Below are 27,083 nucleotides of genomic sequence, written 5' to 3'. Positions count from 1 at the left end.
CATCTTGATCCTACATTAAGTACGAGGCAGCTGGCATCTGTGTCTGGGATCAATCGAACTAGCATACAAACCATTTTGAAGAAGAATAAATTCCATCCATACAAAATACATTTAGTCCAGGAACTTCATGAGGATGATTATGACCGCCGTTTGCAATTTTGCGAAATAATGAGTGAGCGAGCAGGGAACGATCCACAGTTCCTTTTTAACATCTGTTTTTCTGATGAATGCAGTTTTTTCTTGAACGGGACGGTAAATCGTCACAATTGCCGCTATTGGTCCGATTCAAACCCAAGAGTTTTTCACGAGGTGCATACACAGCAACCGGAAAAATTAAATGTATGGGCTGGAATTTTCGGTGACCGGCTGGTGGGTCCTTTTTTTCTACCTGGTAATTTGACTGGCCAAATGTATTTGCAATTACTGGAAGACGCTATTGACCCTGCCTTGACTGATATTATTGAAAATGTTCCAGAGTATGATGAAGATCATTTGATTTTTCAACAGGACGGTGCTCCTCCGCATTATGCGTTAATTGTCCGTCAGTATTTGGACCAACGTTTTCTACGGAATTGGATTGGGAGAAGAGGCAGCATTGAGTGGCCTCCACGATCACCGGATTTATCGCCCCTTGATTTCTTTTTGTGGGGATACCTAAAAAGTAAAATCTATAAAACACAGCCAGCGTCGCTGGAAGATTTGCGTCAAAGAATCGTCGACGAATGCCGTCGAATCACTCCGGAAATGCTTCGGAATGTGCGCGAACGTTTCGAACAAAATCTTTATTCTTGTATGGAAGCGGGCGGTCATCAGTTTGAACATTTAATCAACTAAGTAGTAAGTAAGTAACTAAACATAATTTAAATTTTAAAATGTAATTTTTTTTCAAAGTATTGGTCGGAATTATAAAATTTAAAGTATGTTGTAAAGAGAATTGTAAGAGTTTTGAAAAGAAATATTACTCAACCCCCAATGCCATTTATATAATTTGGGGTGATACTTACTCTTGCTTGGGGGTGAAAGTGGCGGAGTCAAAAATACCCCTTTAATCTAAAATCGACGGGTCTTCATGTTTTTCTATAATCTTGACACAGTTCTTGAAAATGGCTCTGTTTCGTTTTCATTTGGCCGCCCTGTATATTTATTGCATATCGCTCAAATTATTATTATTTTTTATAAAAGTGGCACTATTTTCTACTCTATGGAAAAATACAGAGAAGAAAAAGATACCGTTCCCTCATTGTGCCTATTAAATATCACCGAAGAGTGGCTACTTCAAAATTTTTTTCTCGGAATATTATCTTACTTTTATGAAAATATAAAGCACTTCCTTTTTGCTAACAGTTTGTATATTTGATAGTCTAATCTTCTACTTAGCCGTACATAACATATTGGCGTGACTGAGTCTACTACACAAAGCCAGTTCATCAAACATTTTTTGCTGTCTAATAATAGTGCATGGTTGAGCCTACGTCTAGCTGGAAATTGATCTTGCCTCGTCAATGTGGGCTGATATTAAATTACCTTGTACATATTTTCCACGTCGCTGCTTACGTATATCAGATAACGCCGTCGTCGGAATCGATTATAGGCGTACTATTTTTGCGGGGCCATAAATTAGAAATTCCTGTCCTTCGCAGATAAAGAATAAGAGCCTGGCTTGATGAATTCCCGTAATTACGGTGATGGAAGGTGCATCGTCCTTGGCCAGGCATTAGATTGATTGGATGGAAAAAGACAAGAATTACCGGAATGCAATAGCTCTTCGGCGGGTTTTTACTTAATGCAAAAAAATTCTTTCGTCTGCAGATTAATGGAATGAGTATTTCAAGGGAAACGGATGGTTTTAATTAACATATTGCAGATACTGTCTGAAGTTACTTATTCGTGATAAAGTTTTCGTACAAACTTATTGCGCCAAAAGTATCAGTCAAGGGTAATTTTTTATGAATATAGCTTTGCATAACAAAAAATCTCACAATGAAAAGAGCAGACAGGCGCAAATTACTCTTTATTATATACAGGGTGTCCCATAAGTACATGATCAAAAAGGTACTGCGACATTATTTGATTTAAAAGAAGACGATCTGACCTAACTTCCATTAAGAAAAAATGTCTGGCTACTCTGCTATTGATTGTCAAAGTTCTTTAAAAAAATTATGTTTTTTGTAATATCTGGAGAATGTTACTACGGATTTTAATGAAACTTGCTGTGGACTGGTTCCTAATTAAGACTCATATTTTGCTGAAGCAACCGCATTCATCCGCCTTGGGCAAGTGGTAAATTCTTGAATGCCTTGCTATAAGAATTACCAGAACTTTTTTATTGGTCGCTGAAATCAATTCATTTTTTTATTGATGCATCAGTCCTTTTTCGAAATTTTTGTGCTTTTGGTAAAATCTTGTAGCATTCATAGTTTTTACGCAATAGCTGTTTTTACCAGAAGTGGTGTCTTTAATTCACGTAATTTCCACCATTACGCAGAAAAAAACGAGTCATGCGAGGCACTTTCAAATAGAATTTCGAATAAATGTTTTGACCGGGATCATCGGTGACATACTTCTGGATCCTTATGTCATGCCGCGCCGCTTGAACGGCGAAAATTATCTAAATTTTTTAATTAATACTTTTCCGATTCTAATGGAGGATGTCCCTCTTGATCTTCATGGTCAGATGTGATCCATGCACGATGGTGCTCCTCCGCACTTTAGTGCAGATGTAACAGTATATTTGAATGATACTTTTCCACACAAGTGGATCGTAAGAAGTGGGAGAGATGTTCCTATAGAATGGCCCCCCAAGTCCCCCGACTTAACGCCGTTAGATTTTTTTCTATGGGAATCCTTAAAGAATAAAGTTTACGCCACTCCTGTGGAATCCCAGGAAGAATTATTACGGAGGATTCAAAACGAGGCGAACGTAATATGGAATGATCCAGAAATTTTGAGGAGGGCTGAATTTAATTTTAAACGAAGGATCCATTTATGCATCCAAGAAAATGGCGGGCATATCGAACATGTTTTGTAATTCATCTATCGTATCTTTAAAACTATTTATCGTATTTTTGTAACTATCATCCAGTTTATATAAAAAGAATTATGTCTTTTCTAAGTAGGTCTTTTTGCGCGTTAACAAAAAATAAATCTAATGAAGTAAAATGATACTTATTGTGACCATTTTACTTTCAATATTGATTCTTAGGTAAAAGATTTGGCATACTTATTAGAGAATGCCGCTTTTTGTGAAAGGGCAGATTTACTGTGACACGGCTAAAATTGTTATCACAACAAAACAGAAAATATTTTTTTGCGTAAAAACTATGAATGCTACAAGATTTTACCAAGAGCACGGAAATCTGGAAAAAGGACTGATGCATCAATAAAAAAATGAATTGATTCCAGCTACCAATAAAAAAGTTATGGTAATTCTTATACCAAGACACTCACGAATTTACCACTTGCCCAACGCGGACGGACGCGGTTACTTCATCAAAACATGAGTCTTACTTAGAAATAAGTACACAGCAAGTTTAATTAAAATCCATAGTAACATTCTCCAGATATTACAAAAAACATATTTTTTTTTCAAGAACTTTGACAGTCAATAGCAGAGGAGCTAGACATTTTTTCTTAATGAAAGATAGGTCAGATCGTCTTCTTTTGAGTCAAAGAATGTCGCAGTACCTTTTTGATCATGTGTTTATGGGACACCCTGTATAGCGCCATAAAGTTGTTGATGTTTCGAGAATCAATTTGTTTTCCCTTCTGAACTGATAAACTTTTCCTTTTGAATTATTTTTGATAGTTTAAATTTGTTTGTTTTTGCCTGTTTTCATGGTTAGATATACAGGATGTTACAAATTAGTAGGTCTACTCGTTAGCCACATATTCTTTGGACTAACATAATGGGACTTTTTTAAGCCACTTTTCAATTCGAAGCCCCATTTTCAAAATACAGGGTGTCAAAATTAAAATTTAAAAAATTATTTTTATTGATAACCGGTGATTGTAGAGATATTTATTCGAAATTTAGCACATATTTTGATCTTAAGTCGGCACACTTTTTGTATAATTTTGGTTTAAAATATCAAAAGGAGAACGGGGGAAAGGAGAGTTGCAGTACCCATGGACCCTCTATTATTTTTGAGTACGCCTATGCTTTCCAAATATTTTTTTAGTCTTGTGTCAAATTTTGATTTGGAGCCTCGTTTACGAGATATTGTAACTTTTTTGGATACGCGACATCGATTTAGTACACTATCATACCTGTTGCCGTACTAGCTCGTTGAGCTGAAAGTTTTTCGATTAGAACAAAAAATACATATTCCTGTGTATGCCAGTTTGTCCCACTTATAAAATCATTCACGTGACATTCAATAAAAAATGTTTATATTAACGCCACATACTTTCATTGGAGTACACGTACGTATTCGGTTTATACAGGCACGGATTTGCATCGATTACTGGTGAGTTTGCAAATATGTATGTATATCGGTTATTCTATACAGTAATACACGTTTATGAACAGAAGCATATTTTTGTTCCTAATATTCATCAAATTCAAAATATGTAAATTGAAACAAAAAAATAATATTTTGTTTATCATATAATAATCCGTAGAACACTATTTCACTGAATACACGTTAAATATGTAGATATCACTACTATTTAAAGTACGATGTGATTTTCGGGTTATTATGCCATGGCTTGTGTGGGTGATCGATGCCATTCACAGAATTACTTTCCACTTCCATAGCTTTAGCTAGGAACCTTTGACCTACCATTGTTGTTCTAGGGTTAGATCCTGTGGAGACGGATCAGTTATTAGAACTTCTGTGTCCGCCCTGATGTTCATTTCGGTTCTTATTGGGTCTGGTAATGGTGATCCTCTGAGGCGTTCCATAGTGGCCTCTACAACTGGTCGCATCCAATGCTTCCAAACGTTTCGCCGTTCTTTACTGTCGTCATCTTCAGTAGTGACTCTGCAAATGCTTTGCCGCGATTGAGGCCGCCTGCGACCTTGTTATCAGTCTTATAGCGTCGAGGTCGGTACCTCGTACTTGGACTTGCGCAATATGGTGGTGGGAGTAGGGCGGGAGGTCCTGCTGCGTTGTCCTTGACGTCAATACTGACGCCCGCGTCTCTGGTCCTGTAGAGGACGTAGCCACGGGTACGTTCCCGATATCGTTGCGCACACGTCTAAGCCTAAGCCGCGCAGTACTGGGAGTTGAGTGGGAGGTGTCGCTTGTATCACCGGTGACGTCACTATTACCATACCTTAGACCTGTGGACTGGGGTACGTTCCCGCCGCCGCTGCGCACGACTTCATGTCTGCGCAGCAGGACAGAAGGTGTGGTCTCGCGTTCGTTTGCGGTATCACCCATGCCGTTACATATGCTTTCTTTAACGCCGTTACTTGTTCTTCAGAACAAGTTACCAGATTCTAAAACTTCTTCACGGTTCTTATTATTTGGATGTTTTTCGATTTCCAATGCTTCCCGTCCCGCCAAGTTGTAAAACCATTCTCACAAGTGCGGTGTCTTCGAAATTTATTATATGTCCTCCATCTAGCTCATGTTGGGCGATGGCTGATTTCTCAGGCTGTTTCTTATTTTTATGTTCCTTCCTTCTTATAACCAATCTCTTTTTCATGACTATATAATATAATACTTCCCATACTCACATGGTATATGGTATACGCCAGGGACGAACAGAGAACAGAGGATTAAGTCGAGCTTTTATTGGCCTTCTCTTCTCTTAATTAATTAACAAATAGCTTTTTAAAGAAGAAATTAAACATCAGCGTATATGTAAAAAGTGCGAAACTTTTATATTCAGAACATCGATTTACTCAGACGTTACAAAAATGAAGCTACTTAGTAACCCTATAATACTTTTTTTTTAATTAAGTCAAGCTTTTTTATTAATAATATCGTGGGAAACAGCACGGGCTATAAATGTCTCGGCTGGCAATACACTCCCAATATTTAGTAAATAACTAACTTATTCATCACGAAAATCACCAAACAGACCGATTTCGAACTCATTAGTTCTCGTCGTTATGCCATAGATGAGACGAATGACTAAAGATTTAGCTATTTGGATGTCTATGTACAGACATATTTTGAGTATTAGTGAGATTACTGGCATTTAGTACCTACTGACACAAAGTAACTCACTAATTGTCCCAAAATATCATTAGTTATTAAGTTTATTCCATTTTCATGCTTTCGTAGCACCTACAGATTAACATATTATTATTACAAAATATTAGAGCAAAGGTTATTAACTCTATACGATAATTATAGTAGCAAATATGTATATAAACTACTTACAATAAGATAGCTAGCTCTGCGTTAAAAAGAACGTAATCAATTTTACTTTTAAAAACATTTAGTGATGGAGGACTAACAACTCGGCAGATAAACCGTTGCATGTGTTAAAAACCTTATTAGAAATAGAATATTATCCACAAGTTGTGCAAAAATATTCGCGAGACAGCTTAAGTTGTATCCACGGTGTTTAAACAATACAAATATTTTAAATCTGTTGAGAACAGATAATGGAAAGCTCTCTATGTTAAAATTAAGTCATCACATTTTAGTCTTTTATACTGTGGAAGTAAATTACAAATGTGAAGTCTGATAACAACAATGGTCTACTTCTTCCATAGAGTAACCTAATAGCAGCATGCTGAATTCGCTCAATTTATTATTTATTTTGTCTTGCACAAGTATTTACACCAAACACCAAAACCGTATTCAATAATTGGCCTAACATAAGTATTGCAAACTGAGTTTGCAATATCAGGGCGGAAAATACTTTGTGAAACACACGCAACGTATTCATTGCTTTCATGCAGTTGGAACTTACATGATTTGACCAGGATAGGTCATCAGACATAACAGTTCCTAGGTTATTTTGCGAGTTAATAGCAGGAATGACTATATCATTGATGAAATAAACTGTTTTCGGATTAAAGTGATCAGTATAACGCATTTACTAGGGTTAATAGGTATTAAGCAATTTCTACACCATTCTTCAATAAGGCTTAAATCACTCTAAAGCGTGCATCTTGATGAAGTGTATTGACAAAGTTTAGCATCATCTGCATATTGAGAACATTTGGATCGCGTCAAACTGTCAAAAATAATACTGGACCCAGTACAGGTCCCTGACAGAAACACCACTTACAACGTCTAGAATACGAATCACCAACTCTGACACTAAACTTTATTCCTGACAAAAAGTTACCTATCCAAGGAAGTAATTTCCAGTAAATCACTTTGTGTGATAAAGCAACAATGACATTTAAATATTTGACATATGAAATATGCTTTACAGGTTATATCTCATCAATCAGGCTTTCCTAAGTTATAACAAAGTGTTTTTTTTCAGTAATTTCTTTGGTGCCAATCTAACAAAAATTTTTAAAATATACGTCTATAGGAACCTCTTACACTGTAAAAAAAATTCTCTCAAATTTCACTCAATTTTACTCAATAATGTATCATTTCTCTCCACACCTGATAGAATGAAATTTTCACTCTATTAGTACGTGTACAACTGAGTGAAACTATTGCATCAGAAATGAGTGAATTTTACTCATATCCGAGTTAGTGCTAACTATCAATTGAGTGACTTTTGACTATTCTGAATATATAAAACCAATTTAGAATTGACTTGTTCTCTAATATGATTTAAGTTTAACTATTATTGAGTCATTTTTACTCAGACTTGGTTTTTAATTAACTAAATAATGAGTGCAAAAATAAATCATTCATAATGTCTTAAATTTACATGTTTTTTTGAAGCTGAGAGATGATAATCGGTATTTAGTCCTGTAGCCAGGGGGGTCCCAATTGCCTCCTTCATTTAGATGGAGTTACCCAAGTGTTTTTTGTGTATTTTGAGCTGCAGAACAAGAATTTTTTGGGTAGAAGTTTGCCCGGATGTCGATAAGTTTTTTATTAACAAAAAACTTGCAAAATACTGAGAACTTAGTTTTTGGCAACTTGACATTTTAAGAAGCAATTGCAATTTTTTTGTTATACGCATAGTTTTCGAGATAAACGCCATTAAAACCTCGAAAAATGCAATTTTTGCGATTTTCAATTGTTAATAACTTTTGATTGAATAGGTATTTCGTAATTCTGCTGACGGCGTTTGAAAGTTCACGTTAAATACTACAAATTATGAGTAATTGCAGTGTGAAAATTTGTTTTTTCAACTGTTATTTGAAGCTATAAACCAATAGCGATTGAGCGTTCAGAAGGGTGCGCCGCCATGTATGTAAGAGAGCGGTTGCCTTCTTACAGGCGTTTAATACACGATCTTGACGCTACTCTTCATTTCTAGACCAAAGAAACGATGAAAACTGAGCGAAACAATAATTTTATGAAAATTTGCATTATTACAATTAAAATTAAAATCACTCAATGAATTCACTCTGTACCCTTGTAGCTTTCACTCACACCGATTTTTTACATTGTATATTGACTTTCCCAGATTACGATTTTTCTCAAATTATTGTGCTCTTTGCTCTTTTACCAATAAAATAAATAAAGAATATATTGTAACGAATTGGAAATGTACACAAAGAATCAGGAATGAAAAATTACCTGACCGAACTTTGGGTCATATATAAAAATTAACTATTATTATAGCAACAACAAAATAGTACAAAATTGTTAATATAAAGATTCTGAATATAAAATAAGTAACAATTAAGGATATCACATAGTACAAAATTGATAATTTTAATTTAATTCACAAGTACAAAATAAATTTTTCAAAAGAATGCATGACATCGACACTTGTTAACACACTGAGAAAACAGAATTTAAACCTAGATTGACGTAAATCAAATAAAAGCCCAATATCTATAGATGAATATGGTATACATATCCTAGGAAGACGAGTAACTGCATAGAAGATATCTCAATTGAACTTGTCATAATATGAAAATTTCTATCAGTTGTCAAATTAAATTATAATTTTTCACAAATGTGAAAACTAAAGTTGGCTTTACAAGTACCTGGAGGTGACCTATAAAAAAACATAAAATAAGGAATATTTTAATAATTAGTGATAGAATTGTATGTTAAAATAAAAGGACATTTGTAAAAAAATTATTAGTTATAAGGAGTATAGTGAAAGTGTTGTTAAAAAAAGAACATCCAAGGACTAAAAATGCCGTGAAGGGACCTTCAGCAAAATTTGGACAAGAAAAAAACCAGAAAGGATGAAAAACAAAAGTGTATTGATTGGTTACGGCTTGGGTTTTTGGAGAATGCAGAGTAGAGAGGTAGCTCCAAGAAATTTAAATTTGTAAAAGAAAGAAATAGTTAAATAAAAAAAATTAAGCTTACCAGAAAATTTAAAAGTTTGTTTGTTCTCAAAACCACAAGAAAGAAATTTGACATCAACGAGAAAATTTCCGTTACCAATTGTAAGCAGTCCAGAGGGGTTTCCAGTGGCCCCATAAATGGTATGCAGGACATCTACGTAACATCCAACAAGGAAAAATTCAAGCTAGCAAATACCAGGTACCTAAAATAAAAATAAAGTGCATAAACAAAACAGATAGCTATAACCTATAAATAATACTTTTCTATCGCATCAAACCTTAGAATAGAGATGCAGAATAAACTATAGAACTTACCTGAATAAAAATAAATACAAGCCAATCAATAATATGTTTAAAAACACAAAATCCACGAGCTCGAACAAATGTATCAATAGGAACAGCCATGTTTAATTAAAGTTGCATTTTCTGTCAGTAAACAGATTATGCCCTGTAAGATAGGCAAAATACAATACAAAGAGATGTATTCAAAATTGAATAATTTAAATTAAATGCTAATAAAGTAAAATTTTTCTTGAATTATAAAAACAATCCTTGTATTGTATTTAGTTGTATTAGATTAGAAAAAATAACAAAATTAATAAAATATTCTTTATTATTGTTAAGGAACATATTTACAATTTGAGTTACAAGTTGCAAGTTTTAAGTCAACCCACAAAATTTTTGGAATAAAGATTGTATTAAAGTTTAATCTCTATTTTTTTGGTGTGTTGCATTGTACTTGTTTGTGTATTAAAATTAATAGAACCGACTCCTGAGATCACTAACAATAAAACAAGCATCCAACATCAGCTGGCAAGGGAAAAAGTAAAGTGCACGGTGAGACAAAGAAAGGTTTGTATTTAACAATCAGCAGCTAACCAACATAAAAAAAAAATTACACAAACAAAACAAAGAACACAACACACAACACAAGCAAACACAACTTTGGCAAAAATATCATTTCACAACAATTATTACACAAATAATATATCACAACAATTTATATGAGAAAAATTCCTTCCTGTGTTCTAATCTCCATGTTCATTAACTATCGGAAATAATTAAACACAATAAGGGGCCCCCACTTCGCTGCGAAGAAGGACTGGATCATAAGTTTACGTATTCAGATCACAGCGGTCCTTAAGGGAGTTCTATAATGTGTTTTCCGATGAGGCAATATAAAGTGAATTCAAACTTAGCTGTTATCTACTCGAAGAGACGTTAGGTCAAGTTAATCTTAAGGGTCAATTTTTCTTTTTCGTTAACAAAGAGGGAAACCTAAACTTGTACAATCTTAAAAGGCACTCTATTACATATTTGTCAATAATTTACCAATAAAGTTTATTTATTTTGTCATTTCATTTAATTATTTCAGAAGGATTACGATTACCATGCTTATGGTTTATGAAACCCAACCCCAACTCACTATTTATTATACAGAGTATCCCAATATTCCATGTCACAAAATTTTAGGGGTAAAAAGTAAAAAGTAAACTTCCCTAAATCCAAAGTTGCTGCGTTTAACCGTTAGAGAGCTCAAATTGGCAAGTAATTATAGTTTTTTCCAAATAAGTCGAAAACGCTTTGTGCTAAGCAAATCTGGATAGAGGTAAAATTTATTAAATCATACACTGGTCCCAGGAATCTATACAGTTTGTTATTTAAATACGTAGCCAAACTTCAAGTGGTGATTCTTTGAGTGATTTTAAGACGAAAAGTTTATATAAGCATAGGTCCGGTAATGTTTCGTTTTCAAAATACATTTAAAAAATCGTTTTTTTCGTAAACATCTTAATAATCCTTTAGCCGATTTTATTGAAATTTGGTAGTGTTATTTATGGTTACAAAATTTGTTCAAATAAATTTGGCAGTTTAAACTTTCACAACTGGATATATTCAGTGTTTGTGGGCAACAACGAACCGAATCCAAGAAATAATTGTTTCATCGGTTGCTGTTTTGAAGACAAAAATAAATTAATATTCGAAACGTTAAATAAGTGAAGTGGTTTACAGTGGTCAAAAAAGTTAAAGTCAAAAATATTTATTGTGCATAGTTACAATGGCAATATACAAGCCTATACACAAAAGGACTAGACACAGATAACTGATGTTTAGCCTACCCCTCAGTCAATTAACTCACACACAATAACAAGTCTACGTATTAAAAGCAATATAACTATAAAGAGCTATTAAAACAATGTAAAAAAAAAACAATATAACTTATAAATATGCACACACGCACATTATATTAATAACAACTAAAAAACTAGAAAACAGTAGCATTTGTGGAGTTATCGTTTTCCACTCACGAATGCGTTTCTTATTCAGAGGTGCATTACGGAGTGTTAAGTCCTGAGGCACCAGTACATTATTTAATACCATAGCTGCTAAATAGGTAAATGAACATCTGAAACACTCAGTTCGATGACGCATTATTTGCAAATCATATAAATTACGAAGCTGACGATCATGTACATCATGCCGCCAAACCAACTTCTTATAAAGATAGTCAGGAGCTGCATTACACAGTATATTATTTACAAAGACACAAAAATGAACATAGCGTCTTTCACCGAGTCTTAATTTACCAAAACGCATGCACCAATTTTGAATTTTTTGTAGCTTAAATTTAACATCATTTGTAAGTAAATGACCATAAACATAATCACAATAATTTAGATGAGACAAAACTAAGGATTCAGCCAATATTAATTAATATCAAAACTCAAATAGCGTTTTAAAGGCGATATTTGCTTAAAGGAGATGAACGCCTTCTTACATAACTCACTAACATGTTGCGAGAATTTCAGGTCATTTTCAAACACAAGACCGAGATTTTTTACTGAACTACAGTTTTCCAAAGGACAATTGTCAATATAAACAGCAAAATCCCCCAACTTTCTAGTTTTTTATAAGTACCGATAACCAAGTTTTATTTGGGTTAAGTATTAGAACATTTTTATCGCATAACTCCTTAATCCGATGCATGTCAGAATTAATAAGATCAACAGCAGTTTGTTTATTCTCAATTTCGAAGCTGTACACAATTTGTAAATCATCTGCATACATGTGCAAAGTAGTGTGCACTACTGACGACACGAAATCCGCAGTACATATACTAAAAAGTAAAGGCTCCAGGACAGAGCCTTGTGGCACTTCATATTTTATTATTTTAGGTTCAGAAAATTAAGGACCATTTTCAGTTTTAATTATAGTAAGTTGCAATCTGTCTTTAATATAGGAATCAAACCAATCATAACATTTATCATGAATTCCATAGAAAAAAAGTTTGGCCAATAGGCAGCTAAAATCTATTGGATCAAATGTTTTCGATATATCTAAAGGCGTGAGGCTTAAAACCCTAGAAGAGTCGATAGCCCGTAAAGCGTCATCAACCACAGTCGCAAGTACCGTTCCTGTACTAAAATTTTTACGAAATCCTGATTGGTTAGAAGGTAGAAAATTATTAAAACTAAAGTGGTTGATGAGCTGATTATAAATAACTCGTTCCGCTATTTTAAGGGGAACTGATAACAAACTAATATGTCGTAAATCTGCAAAATCTTTATCATGCGATTTCTTAGGAATAGGGGTAACAATTGATGTTTTCCATTGATACGAAACAACTTCAGTTTCAAAAGAATAATTAATTATATGTGTAAGAGGAAAAGCAATCACAGGCGTACATATTTGTAACATACCACCAGAAATACCATCAAACCCAGTATTATGCGGTTTTTGGTTATAAATGAAACTTTCAATTTCATTAACAGAAACAGGTGACTATACAAAGATGCTAGTTGACGAAGCAGAGGTGTAAAAACATTGGATATATCCGTCATTAGCAGTAGTATTAGGGATGGAGTCTAAAAAATAATCATTAATAGCATCTGGATCCATAATATTTTTTGAGATAGCAGCAACATTCTTATAACGAATAAGATCACTCTTTTTCAGTTCCCTCCAGAGCATTTTAGCATCATGCTTTACAAGACTGAAGCGCTGACGATAAAAGATAGATTTCTCTTGATCTATAGCATTATTGTACTGATTTCTCAAATCGTAATAATATCTTCTACTGTCTACATTTCTCAATGATTTATAACGACTGAAAGAATTTATTTTAAGCTTTTTCATTTGCAATAATGGATAAGTAAACCAAGGCTGACGTTTTTTGTGCGAGAAAAACTTAACAGTTACAAGAGGCGCATGCTTATCAAACAGCTCAATAATGGAAGAATTAAAATAATCAACCTTAAAATTAATGTTAGCATTCTGGTATAAAGAGGTCCAGTCGATAGAATTTATGTCTTCCTAGGTTCTATATGTTTTGAGTGTTTTACGTTTTTCTATTGAAGCATCCAATCTGCAGTATATTAAATTATGATCAGCGAAACATTTATCACTAACACCAGATTCATTAACAGGATGTGTGTCATTAACAATAGTATATGACATTTTACGAATTTTTTTAACATATTGTGCTGCTAAAAGTTAAGCCCACGTATTTTTTTATGCGCATAGAAAAATTTTCATTTCTAGTGATATTTGAAAGCCAAAAAGCCAAAAATCTCCGTGGATATACGATTCACCCAAACCAAAACAGATACCGCCTAGTCTACTATTGATTCATGCATAATTTTTCATATAAACTTTTTATTTTAAGAAAAATCGCTGTCGTCATTTTTGAAAGTAAAACTTAATCAATATGTTCGCTGCAATTGAATGTATAACAAATTAATCACATAATCAAGCAGATTCTCTAAATAAATTCAACTCACGTAGTGAACTTACTATCCTTAATAAGTCGCTGTCAAATGCAGCGTTGAGGTCGATTTGAATTTTCAGCGAACAGAGCTAGATATTTCCTGCACGCCTTAAAAATAAAACCGGATAATCCATGTAATTTCTGGTATCAGACACGGCGGCCTGCAAGTTTTTCCTGCGAGCACCTCTATTTCCTGCTACAGCTTAAATTATTCATACGGCATATTTCATCGTCGCTCACGTGAACAGGCTTTTTCTACTACTGGGCGCATTACTGCTACAAATAAAGTCCATATTCACTCATATAGGTAATTACGGATAATAAAGTTAAATTTAAGTACAGCTTACTGAAAATTTCTTTGGCACCCCTTTGTGGTGGAAATTTACATTAACCCTTCTAGCAATAAATATGAAAATACCTACAGTTTTGCCTTATCATATATATGTTACGGACAAAGACCATCATCCGGCCAATGACGTTATTGGCCGGTCAGTGACGATAATGCCCAGCCAAGTTGGACATTATCCATAAAGACCGGCCAATAACGTTAATGTCAATGTCATTTAGGCAATGTTGTTAATTTATAGCGCTGTCAATATCTTTGTTCGGGTGATAACGACATCGCCTGATAGTTAGCGGCCAGTGATTAAATGTTAGGCAAAGATTGTGGCGTTAATCCATGCAGGTTCATGGATTATGATGAAATGCGCCGTCGATTTACTGAACATATAAAAGCAATCATAGAAACCAAACAGAACAACAGAATTGCTGATGTTGAAGAGGCAAAGAAGCAAGGGAGGATGTAAAAATAGTAAGTATGTATGTCGCGCAAAAAGAACATCGTACCTACGTACCTCAACGATGCACATTTCATAAATAAAATTAATAAACGAAAACATTGTATATATATAACATTGTCCAGTCGTTTTTGGCCATTATCATTAATGACCGGGTAAAGATATTAACTTGAAAATATGTATTAACAACATTGCCTGTCCGCAACTGGCCAACATGTCAATACCCGGAAATTAGCGATATTGGCCAGGAAAAATGGAATATCGCATCATTGACCGGCCATTATCGTCAATGTCCAATTTTCGTCTCTGTCCGTAACATATACATTTTCACGAAAAATGTACAAATTATAATAGCAATACTGCAACAAACATTAAGGAATTATTTCTTTACAACAAACAATAAGAAGTAATTTTTTCTTTCAATACAGACAATAAAACTAAAATTACCTCAGTTGAGTTCAGTCCAATTTGGCATCAATATGTTTTCTTTATACTTGTAGATAGCCTTGCTATACAAACTTTGATCTCTTAAACTGTATAGTATGTATATAGAATTAAATTTTAAATCAATTTTTACCGATTCTCCTACCCTCTAAAATCAGATATTGTGAGATATTTTCAATGTTGGTTATTGTTTCCCATCAATATAAATCGGAAATGTTAGGGCACCAGCAATGTGGTACACGGGTGGCGGTAGGCCAGGTTCTCTTTTATGTAATTTTATTCAAACAAAAAGTGACACAACCGTTGCCTTCTTATAACTGCACTCTTTACGTTATAAAAATATACAGGGTGGCCGCCAAGATATCCGATACTTGAAATATCAGGATTTGAAATTGCCAAGTCGTATGGGTAGTTGCTAAAGAGTAAATTACATTGTTGCGACTAGAGGGCTTAGAAAAATATGTGGTTTATTTTAATAAAAGCATAATGACAGTGTAATTATTAAAGCTGCCCAATGTGACCACCGCCTTGTGCTCGTTGCCAGTTCCTTGTTCTCCATATTTTTTTCACCTCATCAAACACTGTATGAATCTTCTCAATGAGTTGGTCACATATCCCCATATGAAAAAATCCAAGAGGTTGAGATCCGGAGATCGCGTTGGCAAAGCAATGGGGCCACCACGACCTATCCACCGATTTCGATAATTTTCATTGAGGAAATTAGTGACACCACGTCCATACTGGGTCGGATTACCATCATGTAAAAAGAACATCGTCCTTCTGATTTGAACAGAAATGTCCTGAAGTAGTAGAGGGAGATCGTTCTCCAAAAAAGTCCTGTACATCTCGCTGTTCAAATTTTCGTCGAAGAAAAGTGGTCCGATAACTTCATTATTACTTCCAGCCCAAACGTTTACGAAGCATCTTCTCTGAAAATAATTTTCTCTAATAACATGAGGGTTTTCGATTGCCGACACATGATAGTTGTGGAAATTGTTGATTCCATCTCTTGTAAATGTAGCTTCTTCACAGAAAAGGGTTCTTGTATCCAGATGATTGCTCCACCATTCACAAAGACGAACTCTTTGGGGAAGATCCGTGGGGAGAAGTTTTTGTACCAGTTAGTAATGATAGGGATGCAGTCTGTTTTCTCGCAGTGTTTTACACAGCCATCCTACTTTGTCCAGTAAGTACAGAAATTCTTTTCGCACTATTACCAGGATTGTCCCTTCGCATAATTTCTCTTTCACTAGTCGGTTTAAGAAACGCACTGTTAATCGAAGAGTTGTTAAGGTTCAACATCTGCTTGTCTGGAAGATGGTTGTTTAGATATCGTCGTTGATATTCCCCAATTGTAGCGATGATGCTACAGTTGCAATATCCATACACGAAAATCATGTCCGCGTATAATAAAGCATGATTTTATTTATAATAATTTGTCCACTACAAAAAAATTGTGAATGGCGATGAACTAACTTACTATTACATTGTACACATTAATATCAGCGGTAAAATGTAGGAAGGGGCATTTTAAATCTATAAATCGAGAGGATAGTAATAATACAGTGTCACAAATTAGTAGCTCAAGCCAGTAAACACGTATTACAAAAAATATTTTTATTAATAACTCCGTTGCATTCTAACAAACTGAGTTCATAACTCACACTTTTGAGCAATTTTGGTTACTGATATTTGGTTTTAATTGATCTTTTTTTTAGTAACTTTTACAAAAAAGTTAAATCAAATTTACATGTAAAACAGTAATGAGTAGGTAATTTATTTATATAGGTATACGCAAACATATTCTTGATATACCATAATCTTGAAGTAAGTGTGAAGAAACTTTGCTTAGTTTATGATTATCGTATATGTATAGCACGAGGGATACATATATTTATTTGCGTATATATTATATATAGTAAGTCATTTATATCTTACCTTTTTTTCAGTATATAAAAGATCTTCTCCAACCAATATTTAAAGGAGTCTCTTTATGAAAAACAGTTACTCTTGTTTTTTATTTCTTTTGAAAAGGATACTATTTCTGAAAGTTTATCGCACCGTCGCTGTTACTGTGTACTTGACTAAACAATGTATCTTAAAAGTTGCCGAAAATATTTATAGACAAATTCTGCGGTCGGTGATAAAACATCTTGTGTTATTTATTATACCGGCATTGAAGTTCGGTTCATGGTTCATTACTCCAGGAAGTAAGTTTCGGATTTACGGAAATGAATTCTTATTCGATTCCCTAGCCCTGGAGCATTGTGTTGCTTAATAACGCTCCTTGATTCTACCTTTATCTGTACTCCAAATAAACCGTTAAAGGAATAAAATTAATGTCAATAATAAATTCCACTTTTCTGTACTTTTAAAGCCGAGAACACTTTGTGTATATACGGTTAGTTAGTTACGATAAGAGTAACATACAGTGATTTCTAATGTATGTAAAAAAATTGAATAAGGTACAGCACCAAAAATGTAAGTCTACCTTACATACCCATACCTAATTATTAGACAGTAGTAACCTACAGGGTGTTCCATAATGAATTGTATACAGAGTAACAGGTGATTTGTGACGTCATAATAATGTGATCTGACCAAACTTACTTTAGTCCAAAAGTTGATAGTAACCGAGTTACAGTTAAAATCAAAATTTTATTTCAGGGCTTTTTGATTCAAATTTTCTCATAACTTTGGCATACATTCTATACCGCCTCAGAACTTTTATAGCTCATAAATTTTTTGTTACACTGTATCTTATTTTCTGATAGCAATATTTCTTTTTCTATCACTTTTACATAAAAAAGGTATACCTGCTTTCTTGATGTCGCAAGGAATTACCGTTCTCGAGATATTTGCATTTAAAAAATTCAATATATGACAAGAAAGTTAGAGAAATAATTTAATTTTCATTTTATCAAAAGCAGTATATTATAACCGTGGATTCTGGATTCTGGAATGATTTGGAGAGTAACTCAGTACACTGAGTTACAGCACTTAGGCCCCATTGGGCCCCTTGTGCATCCTCCCAATGAGAGATCAGCTCTCCTAAGCCGTCAACCAACCTATCAAGGAGAAAAAGGTGATAACGTTGCTCAAAGGGATCTCCCTGATGTAGACCATAGAAGACCATCGTTCTCCTAGTACGGATTCTCTCGTTGACGAGATACCAGTGCACTCGCAGTGTACATGGAAAACTATCTCGTCTTCCTGCTCACAGAGTGGTGTTTCGCACTTCCTTAAGTTGTAGAGGTGTATTAAATTTTCATTCTACTTCCGTACATTTTCTAATTATTTTTGTTAGAGATTTATGGATTTTAAAAAATATGTTGCGTTGATTTCTAATAAACTGTAAGGCATTGAACATCTGGTTCCATGATTCTTGTCGATTACTAATTGGGTTAGAATAAACTAATGTTTTCAAATGGCCCCATAAGTAATAATCCAAAAAATTTAAATCAGGACTGCGAAGTGGCCATCGAAATTCACTTTCTCTTCCTATCCATCGGTAAAGAAATCGATGGATTAGATGAGGAACAAAATGCACGCTTTTGTTTAATGATAAATCTGTCACAGTAGTTAAGGCATTTAACTCTTAATGAATTTTAGATGGACTTGATATTGCATAAAATCTGAAATAGTTATCTTCAGAATCATTGTTTAATAATATTTATTTAAATGCTAAGATGTAAATGACTTTTTTTGTTGTGCTGTTATTGGTAATAGTTCTTACCTAATGATACAATTTGTAATTTACTAATTACTAAATCGTATCCTTTGGCAATTTTGTTTTTTCCAATTACCAACACTATCAGTTTAAAGCTTACATTTTCCAAGAGACAAAAAACTTCGTTATATTTTTTTATTAAGGTTATAAAAAGCAGATTAACGCAATTTATGAAATAAATATGAATATTGAATAGCAGGAACGTGTACCAAATTTGATACTGTTAATGCAACCGTTTTAATTTAAAAAAAAAACATTGATAACATGCCATGTAAAGGAATTCGTAAGGAATTGATGTATATTCCGTTCAGTTTTTTGTATTACATTTTTTTTGTTAAATCATGACAAAAATAAATAATAATCTTATTAACGAACGTGATGATACTGCGGAAAGCAACTACTCTGTAAACTAATGCCCCAACCATCATTACATTATATCACCAATATCTAGTACTACTCTAGTATCATTTGTCAGCAAAACCCACCAAACATATACCGGTTTTAAACGTATTTTCTCTCATCAGTATTCTGTATATGGGACAACTGATAAATGATGCAATTATTTTTTGGTGTCCGCAAACTGCAAATATGGAGGTGTATTACATATACAGGGTGTATCCCAAGTCTGTGCCATAAATTAAGAGGGTGATTTTAGGCCAAGAAGCCTTAATAAACCAGAGCCCTAAAGTTACTGATTTCCAAGATAGAGGGCGTTAAAGTTTTTGAAAAATATCACATTTTTTCAATTATCATTAAGTTGTTTAACTTAGACTGACGAAACTTGAGGAAATGATGTAACTAATTAAAAGTAATGATTCGCTATATTTCTATATAAATCTGTCAACCAGTGTCGGAGATTCAGGAGAGTTTTGTCATTAAAACCCTCAAAAAAACTACGCCACTGGATTTTCAGAAAAATTAATAGGCGTGTTTAATTTACTGTCATATTTTTAATAAAAAAAGGTTTCTTGCATTTTCTTCACACAATAAATCCAATAAACCAAGGGTAAGGTCCATTTCGGCCAATCCATCAGTTGAAAAACTCTACTGAAATGAGCTTGTCTCCGTCGTGCATAAACACCATTCTGTGTCTCTGCAATTGGAATATCTTCGAGGAGCTCATTCATGTGATTTTGTAAAAATTCTCTATAATTATCACCATTAAGTCTCAATGGTAGAAAAACGGGACCAATTACGACATCACCCATAATACCTGCCCAGACTTTTATTGAAAACTAACATTGGTTCCTGTTTTCAGGAAAAATTATACCTAACTCGAAAATGGTTTATTGTATCAAGAAAATCCAAGAGGACCTTTTTTATTAAAAATATGACAGTAAATTAAAAGCGCTTATTAATTTTTCTAAAAATCCATTGGCGTTGTTTTCCTGACGGTTTTTAACAAAGTTCCCTTGAATCGCTGCAGATATACCTTTAATTAGTTACATCATTTCTCCATGTTTCGTCAATCTATGTTAATCAGCTTCAGAAATAATTGAAAAAAATGTGATTTTTCTAAAACTTTAACGCCTTCTACCTTGGAAACCAGTAACTTTAGGGCCCTGGTTTACTAAGGCTTTTGGACCTAAAATTACCCAAGGAATCACCCCCTTAATTTATGACATAGACTTAGAAAACACTCTTTATAAATAGTCGCTGCTACTCAATGCTCGTGTCTTCAAATAACGAAAATGGCAGAGAACGACCTGCTATTTCGCAGGAACTGAAAGCAAGATCTGTATTTGAAGGTCTAGAGATTGAGTAGCAGTGACTTTCCATAGATGTATCATTGACATCTCACCTACACTCACTCCACCGTGTAGTTAAAATACTGGCATACTGATACGAAACCGGTATATGTCTGGTGGTGTTGGCTGATAAATGATCCTAACTGTTTACTACCCGTAAATATTCCTGCATCAGTTTAAAAAATTGTTTCGCCTATAGTCTGTTTAGAAAGGAAAGAGAGTAATAAAAGCTTATTATGTATGCAAATCGTAAATAAATGTAGTACTGGTGCTTATATTCAATATTTTTATATTATGTAGTTTCGGTATAGATGAGGTGTACTTTTAAAAAAACTTTGTGCGATCGGACTGTACTAAATTGTAGCAGGTAGCTAAAATTTAATCCCCGACAATCCGTCTTTGTCTATGCCGCTTCAATTTCTCGGTCCATTTCTCTTATAAGTAAACAATATAAAAACAGCATTTCAAAACATGAGGCTACTTTAAGCATCATAACCGGGTTAAGAGGGTTTTTAGTAATTCAAATAAAATTATTCAATATTATTATCAAAATATTTATTTAAATTTAATGAATAGACTTTTATTCCACACAAAAATATATGTATTTTGAAAATTCAAATTATGGTGAGTAAATGTAGTGTTGTATAAATGTACAATAAAGAAAATAAAAAAGTAGGTATATTAAAATTCATCCTCTGAATATTCTGATGAATTATCTTCGTCTCCTAGATTGATAACGATAGGTTCCACAGTAACGTCAATTAAATTATCGAGTTCCCACATTTTCTCCTCTTCTTTTTGTACATGATGTATACATCTTTGCCAGTTATCTGCAGTTACTCGTTCCAAGGAATTTTTTAACAAAATTTTCACGTCACTTAATTTAAACGTCGTATTATTTCGCGCTACATCTCCTTTTACCTGCGCCCAGACTAATTCGATTGGGTTAAGTTCACAGTGATAAGGTGGTAACCGTAGTACCGTTATTTGGCGATTTGTTGCCATTTCATCGATAACATATTTTTTCTGATCTTTATTAAGATTGACAAGTGTCAAAAGTTCCTTTTTCACCATATTTGTTTCAAAAGAAATGTTTTTTCCGGATAACCATTGAATTATATCGGCTTTCCTCCAAGCAGTCGTAGGCGTCCGCTCGGTCTGCCGTGAATGGTAACTGGCATTATCCATGACAATTACAGACCCCGGAGGAATAAGATCCAACATCTGTGTAAAATACTCTTCGAAAACATCTGCGTTCATGTCTTCGTGATAGTCACCTGTATTTTTAGATTCAAATAAAAGTAAACCGCCATCTACAAAACCACTGGCACTACCTATATGTGTCACTATTAATCTTCGCCCTTTACCTGAAGGTGCCTTGAACCCTGTTGAAAGTCCATCCAAAAATGCTTGTCGAAAACTTTTTACATTTTTATCTTGCCATACTTTTGTTACAGTATATCCCTCGTTGACCCAAGTTTCGTCTAGATAATAAATATTCCTCCCTTCGTCACGGAATTTTCTAATTGATCTTAAGTAGGATCTTCGCCAACAAATAATTTCATCTTTATCGATAAGAACTGACTTCCTGTTCTGCTTTTCCCAGCAAAAATTCAACTCTCGTAAGACGGCCCATAATTTGCTTCTACTGATTTTTGGCAAATCGTTGTCCTCTGAAAGTTCACTTAAAATTTTGTTTAGCGTTGGTATTTCTTTTTTAAAATAAAATGAGTGTACTTTTCTGCGAATGACATTTTTGAAGAAATCATCTATAACGACTTTTGACCTCCCTGTAGATGATTTTGGGGGATTTACAGTATCTTGTTCATTTTTTGTTTCCTTTAAAAGTCTGTAGATAGTCGATTTTCCAATCCCTGTCATTTTTGTTAGCATTAGTGTTACCCGATAATTACCTGAAACGAAATATTACCACGCCCATGGCCGGTTCTTATCTCGGGGTTTTATTACTCTCTTTCATTTCCAAACAGAGTATAGTGGCGATGCAGATCTTGCTTCCATGTGGCTTTGCCAATTTGGTCATTTGAAATCTTATCAAGATTCTTGTGTAAGTTTGACAGTCGAGTTGAAGAACAACTTCTGTAATATTTCTTTTGTACTCTCAAGATATTAATTTCATTTCCGCTTTTAAAGATTCTAATATATTTTCTATTTAGCGTCCATTCGTTTCAGTGATCATAAATTACGAAATCTCGTCGGCACGCCACACACCCGTGCAATAAAGAAAACTTAATTCCTCAGATAACGCTAAACGTGTAAACCCTACGAGCTCAGTAGCTTGCTATTAATAATAAAAGCCCGATCCTCCAGATACACCGCATTCCCGAGGGCGAACACATCCAGTAATAAAATTTTAAAACTGTGCAAGCAATAAAAATAATTTATTTAACCTAATCTGGCTCATGATTTATTTCAGAGGCAGGGCTGCATCCACGGCGAGGAGCTGCCCTACTTGTTCGGCGCACCCCTCGTCGGCGGCTTCATGCACTTCAGCAGGAACTACACGAAATCGGAGGTGGCCTTATCCGAGACAACTATGATCTACTGGAGCAACTTCGCAAGAACCGGGTAAGAGCCAGAACTAATAACTACTATCTCCGAACTAACTTACGTCCCACTCACCGTGACGAGGAATGTATATTTCAGTAGGCTATGGCTCGAATTCCGCAACTCTTCGGTTTTATTTTCTTGGAACGTTGGGATTCTGGATAATTCATTTCAAGTAGGCTAATAAAAATGATATGAGCAATAAACGTCGAGTCGCGTTAGGTGACAATGTATGTGTTTGTTCGAAACAAATAGAAGAAGATATCTCCACGAAGATCTTTTGTTTTAAACTAGGATTTCTTTCGGACAAAGTTTCAGAGAGCTTTCACATATTTTATATCATTGTAAAATAACTAAAAATTAAAACCGCTCTTTTACAACACTGGACTTTACTTCATACTTCTGCTTTGTGGATATACTTACTAACAATGTGGACTTTTAAAACTACTGAGATTTCAGAAACATTAGTAAATATAAAATTTTTCTAGGCAGACCAACTTGCTGGAAATATTTAGGCCAAGGCATAGATGAACTAAAATTTTCCAATTTTTGCATTTGGTTAATGCGTAGATACATACAGAGCCCTCACATGATTTTTTTTTTCGGCTCTGTAATAACGTTGTGGAAAAATAAACTGAGGTTAATGAATTTACTTATAAGATTTTATTTACTAACGAAGCTGGTTTTATAAGAGATGGTATTAAAGTATGGCAACTTGCTTAATTGCAGAAAGAATTATCAAAAATTTTGATGTTTAATAACACTTTAATAGCGATTAATAGCGATTTCCTGCTAAACGGTTACATTTATCGACTTTAATTAAAAGTACATAATTTTTTCTGATATTATTTTTCTTTTCAATAATGTTTAAATTTATGTGATGGCAAGAGAAAAAAGGTATGAACAAACAAATTTTGAGTTCTAGGTAAAGTACCCTCTAGCGGCGCATAATGAAACTTTCTCTAACTGGTCCACCTGGTCATCTACTTAGTGGGTGTGCCAAATGAGAGACTAATCGAACTTGAATTAAATAAGTTATTTAAATAGAAAAANAACACTGGACTTTACTTCATACTTCTGCTTTGTGGATATACTTACTAACAATGTGGACTTTTAAAACTACTGAGATTTCAGAAACATTAGTAAATATAAAATTTTTCTAGGCAGACCAACTTGCTGGAAATATTTAGGCCAAGGCATAGATGAACTAAAATTTTCCAATTTTTGCATTTGGTTAATGCGTAGATACATACAGAGCCCTCACATGATTTTTTTTTTCGGCTCTGTAATAACGTTGTGGAAAAATAAACTGAGGTTAATGAATTTACTTATAAGATTTTATTTACTAACGAAGCTGGTTTTATAAGAGATGGTATTAAAGTATGGCAACTTGCTTAATTGCAGAAAGAATTATCAAAAATTTTGATGTTTAATAACACTTTAATAGCGATTAATAGCGATTTCCTGCTAAACGGTTACATTTATCGACTTTAATTAAAAGTACATAATTTTTTCTGATATTATTTTTCTTTTCAATAATGTTTAAATTTATGTGATGGCAAGAGAAAAAAGGTATGAACAAACAAATTTTGAGTTCTAGGTAAAGTACCCTCTAGCGGCGCATAATGAAACTTTCTCTAACTGGTCCACCTGGTCATCTACTTAGTGGGTGTGCCAAATGAGAGACTAATCGAACTTGAATTAAATAAGTTATTTAAATAGAAAAATATAAAAAAATAAACTTTTACAAGCTGTAACTTGCAAACAATTGACAATTCGAAAAAAAATTTCATTACATAATGTTACTATTTTAATCCGTAGAATCATCTACCGGAGCTTCCTGACGGACTTTCAGAACACCTTGTATATGAAACATTTAATAGCTGAACTATTTGAATTTAGTGATTAAGTAACTTTTTCTACTCCCACAGCACATTTTACACGGCACATTTTACACGGCCAATCGGTACGCTAAATATCAGTTTAAATACGACAAATCATTAAACATTGTTTGAACCATATTCGGATGTTCCCGCCTTATTAATCACGGGCCGAAGTTTTCTTAGTCACGTCTTGTGATGGCCGAACGAAACGTCAACTTTGACTTTTGACAAGCAATTATTACATTTGTAAGTGATTCGTAATTTGCAAGATAATGGAAGCAATTGAACAAGAAAATGAAGAATTTACCGCCACACCCCCAGAAATTAGAGAACAAGCGATTAGAGCCACCAATAATTTGCTGCCCGAGAAATCGCGAATTCAGTACGAACGGGCTTACAATCTGTTCTCCAAATGGTGCAGTGAAAAGCAAATAAAAATGTACTCCGAAAACGTTTTGCTCGCCTACTTTCAACAACTTTCAGCAAGTATGAAGCCATCTTCTTTGTGGGCGATATATTCCATGCTCCGTTCAACACTTAACCTCAAAAACAATGTTGACATCAGTAAATACCCAAAATTGTGTTCATTTTTGAAACGCACATCAGATGGATACAAACCAAAAAAGTCCAAGATTCTAACATCCCAGCAAATACAAAAATTTATAACTACAGCACCAGATGAAAAATTTTTATTCACAAAGGTAAACTGTTCATATGCGTTAAATATCGGTATGTATTATTTTCTGCTTTAGGTTGCAATGATTTTTGGAGTAATGGGGGCTTGCCGGCGAGAAGAACTAATGAAAATCAAAACAAAGGATATTGATGACCTAGGTACAGCTTTTTTAGTCCACATTCCGGACACTAAAACTAAAACGGAAAGGCAATTTGTCATCGGAGGAAACTTCTATAAGACTTGTAAAAAGTACATGCAACTCCGCCCCTCAAATCTGCCTACTAACGTTACCCGTTTTTTTTTAAACTATCACCGAGGCAAGTGTACGAAACAGCCTATTGGAATAAACAAATTTGGTAACATTGCCCGAGAGATTGCCCAGTTTTTGAAATTGCCAGACCCTACCAGATATACAGGCCATTGTCTAAGACGATCATCGGCCACTATATTAGTAGACTCTGGAGCTGACATCACTGCCCTCAAGCGCCATGGAGGGTGGCGCTCCACTACCGTCGCAGAGGCATATATTGATCATTCACTCACTAATAAAATTGAAACTGCCAACAAAATTATAAATTCCATTGAAAACACGGAAAATATAATTGAAACTTCGGAAGGTCCTATCAGAAATACCAACAATAATTCTAACTTTGATATTGCTGAATTTGACATTGCTGAAAGTATAAACATAAATTTTGACAACAATGAAGCAGTAAGTTTGGATTGCAATAATAGCTCTGAAAATACTGTTATTTCGAGTTCCAATCAAATAAAACAGTTTGATGGAAAAAACTCGGGAACGTCAATGGTTTCTTTCAATAACTGTAGTAATTTTTCTAATTTAACTGTTAATGTATATTTACCTAAATAAGTTAATTTAGTAAGATTATATTACATACATGTTTATGTTACGATTAATGTTGCAGATTTAATAAAAGACACGTAAACGTTTCAATTTTCATTGTTGTCTTGGTCGTAGAAAAAGTATAGTATACAACTCGTTTTATAAACTCCTCTAGTCACTCGTTTATTAAACACTCGCTCCGCTGCGCTCCGCTCGTGCCTAAACAAACTCGTGACTAAAGTGTCGTTTATAAAACTTGTTGCATAATATACTATTATA

At 34.1% G+C, this 27,083-nt stretch overlaps 1 protein-coding gene across 1 annotated transcript in view; it reads left to right on the top strand.

Annotated features, from left to right (window-relative positions):
• The first annotated feature begins 14,767 nt into the window (after positions 1–14,767).
• LOC108917601 (neuroligin-4, Y-linked-like) overlaps positions 14,768–27,083 on the top strand; it is a 54,605-nt gene continuing 42,289 nt past the window's right edge. The window contains exons 1-3 of the mRNA XM_018724290.1: positions 14,768–14,919; positions 16,391–16,544; positions 23,271–23,422. Coding sequence (XP_018579806.1) covers positions 14,768–14,919; positions 16,391–16,544; positions 23,271–23,422 — 458 coding nt within the window. The remainder of the gene's footprint in view (positions 14,920–16,390; positions 16,545–23,270; positions 23,423–27,083) is intronic.

This window comes from Anoplophora glabripennis, unplaced genomic scaffold (genome assembly GCF_000390285.2).
Source record: "Anoplophora glabripennis isolate ALB-LARVAE unplaced genomic scaffold, Agla_2.0 scaffold58, whole genome shotgun sequence".
In the NCBI taxonomy this organism is placed as follows: domain Eukaryota; kingdom Metazoa; phylum Arthropoda; class Insecta; order Coleoptera; family Cerambycidae; genus Anoplophora; species Anoplophora glabripennis.
The sequence above is the reverse complement of the archived record's forward strand: the minus strand, read 5'-3'. Positions and strand labels throughout refer to the sequence as shown.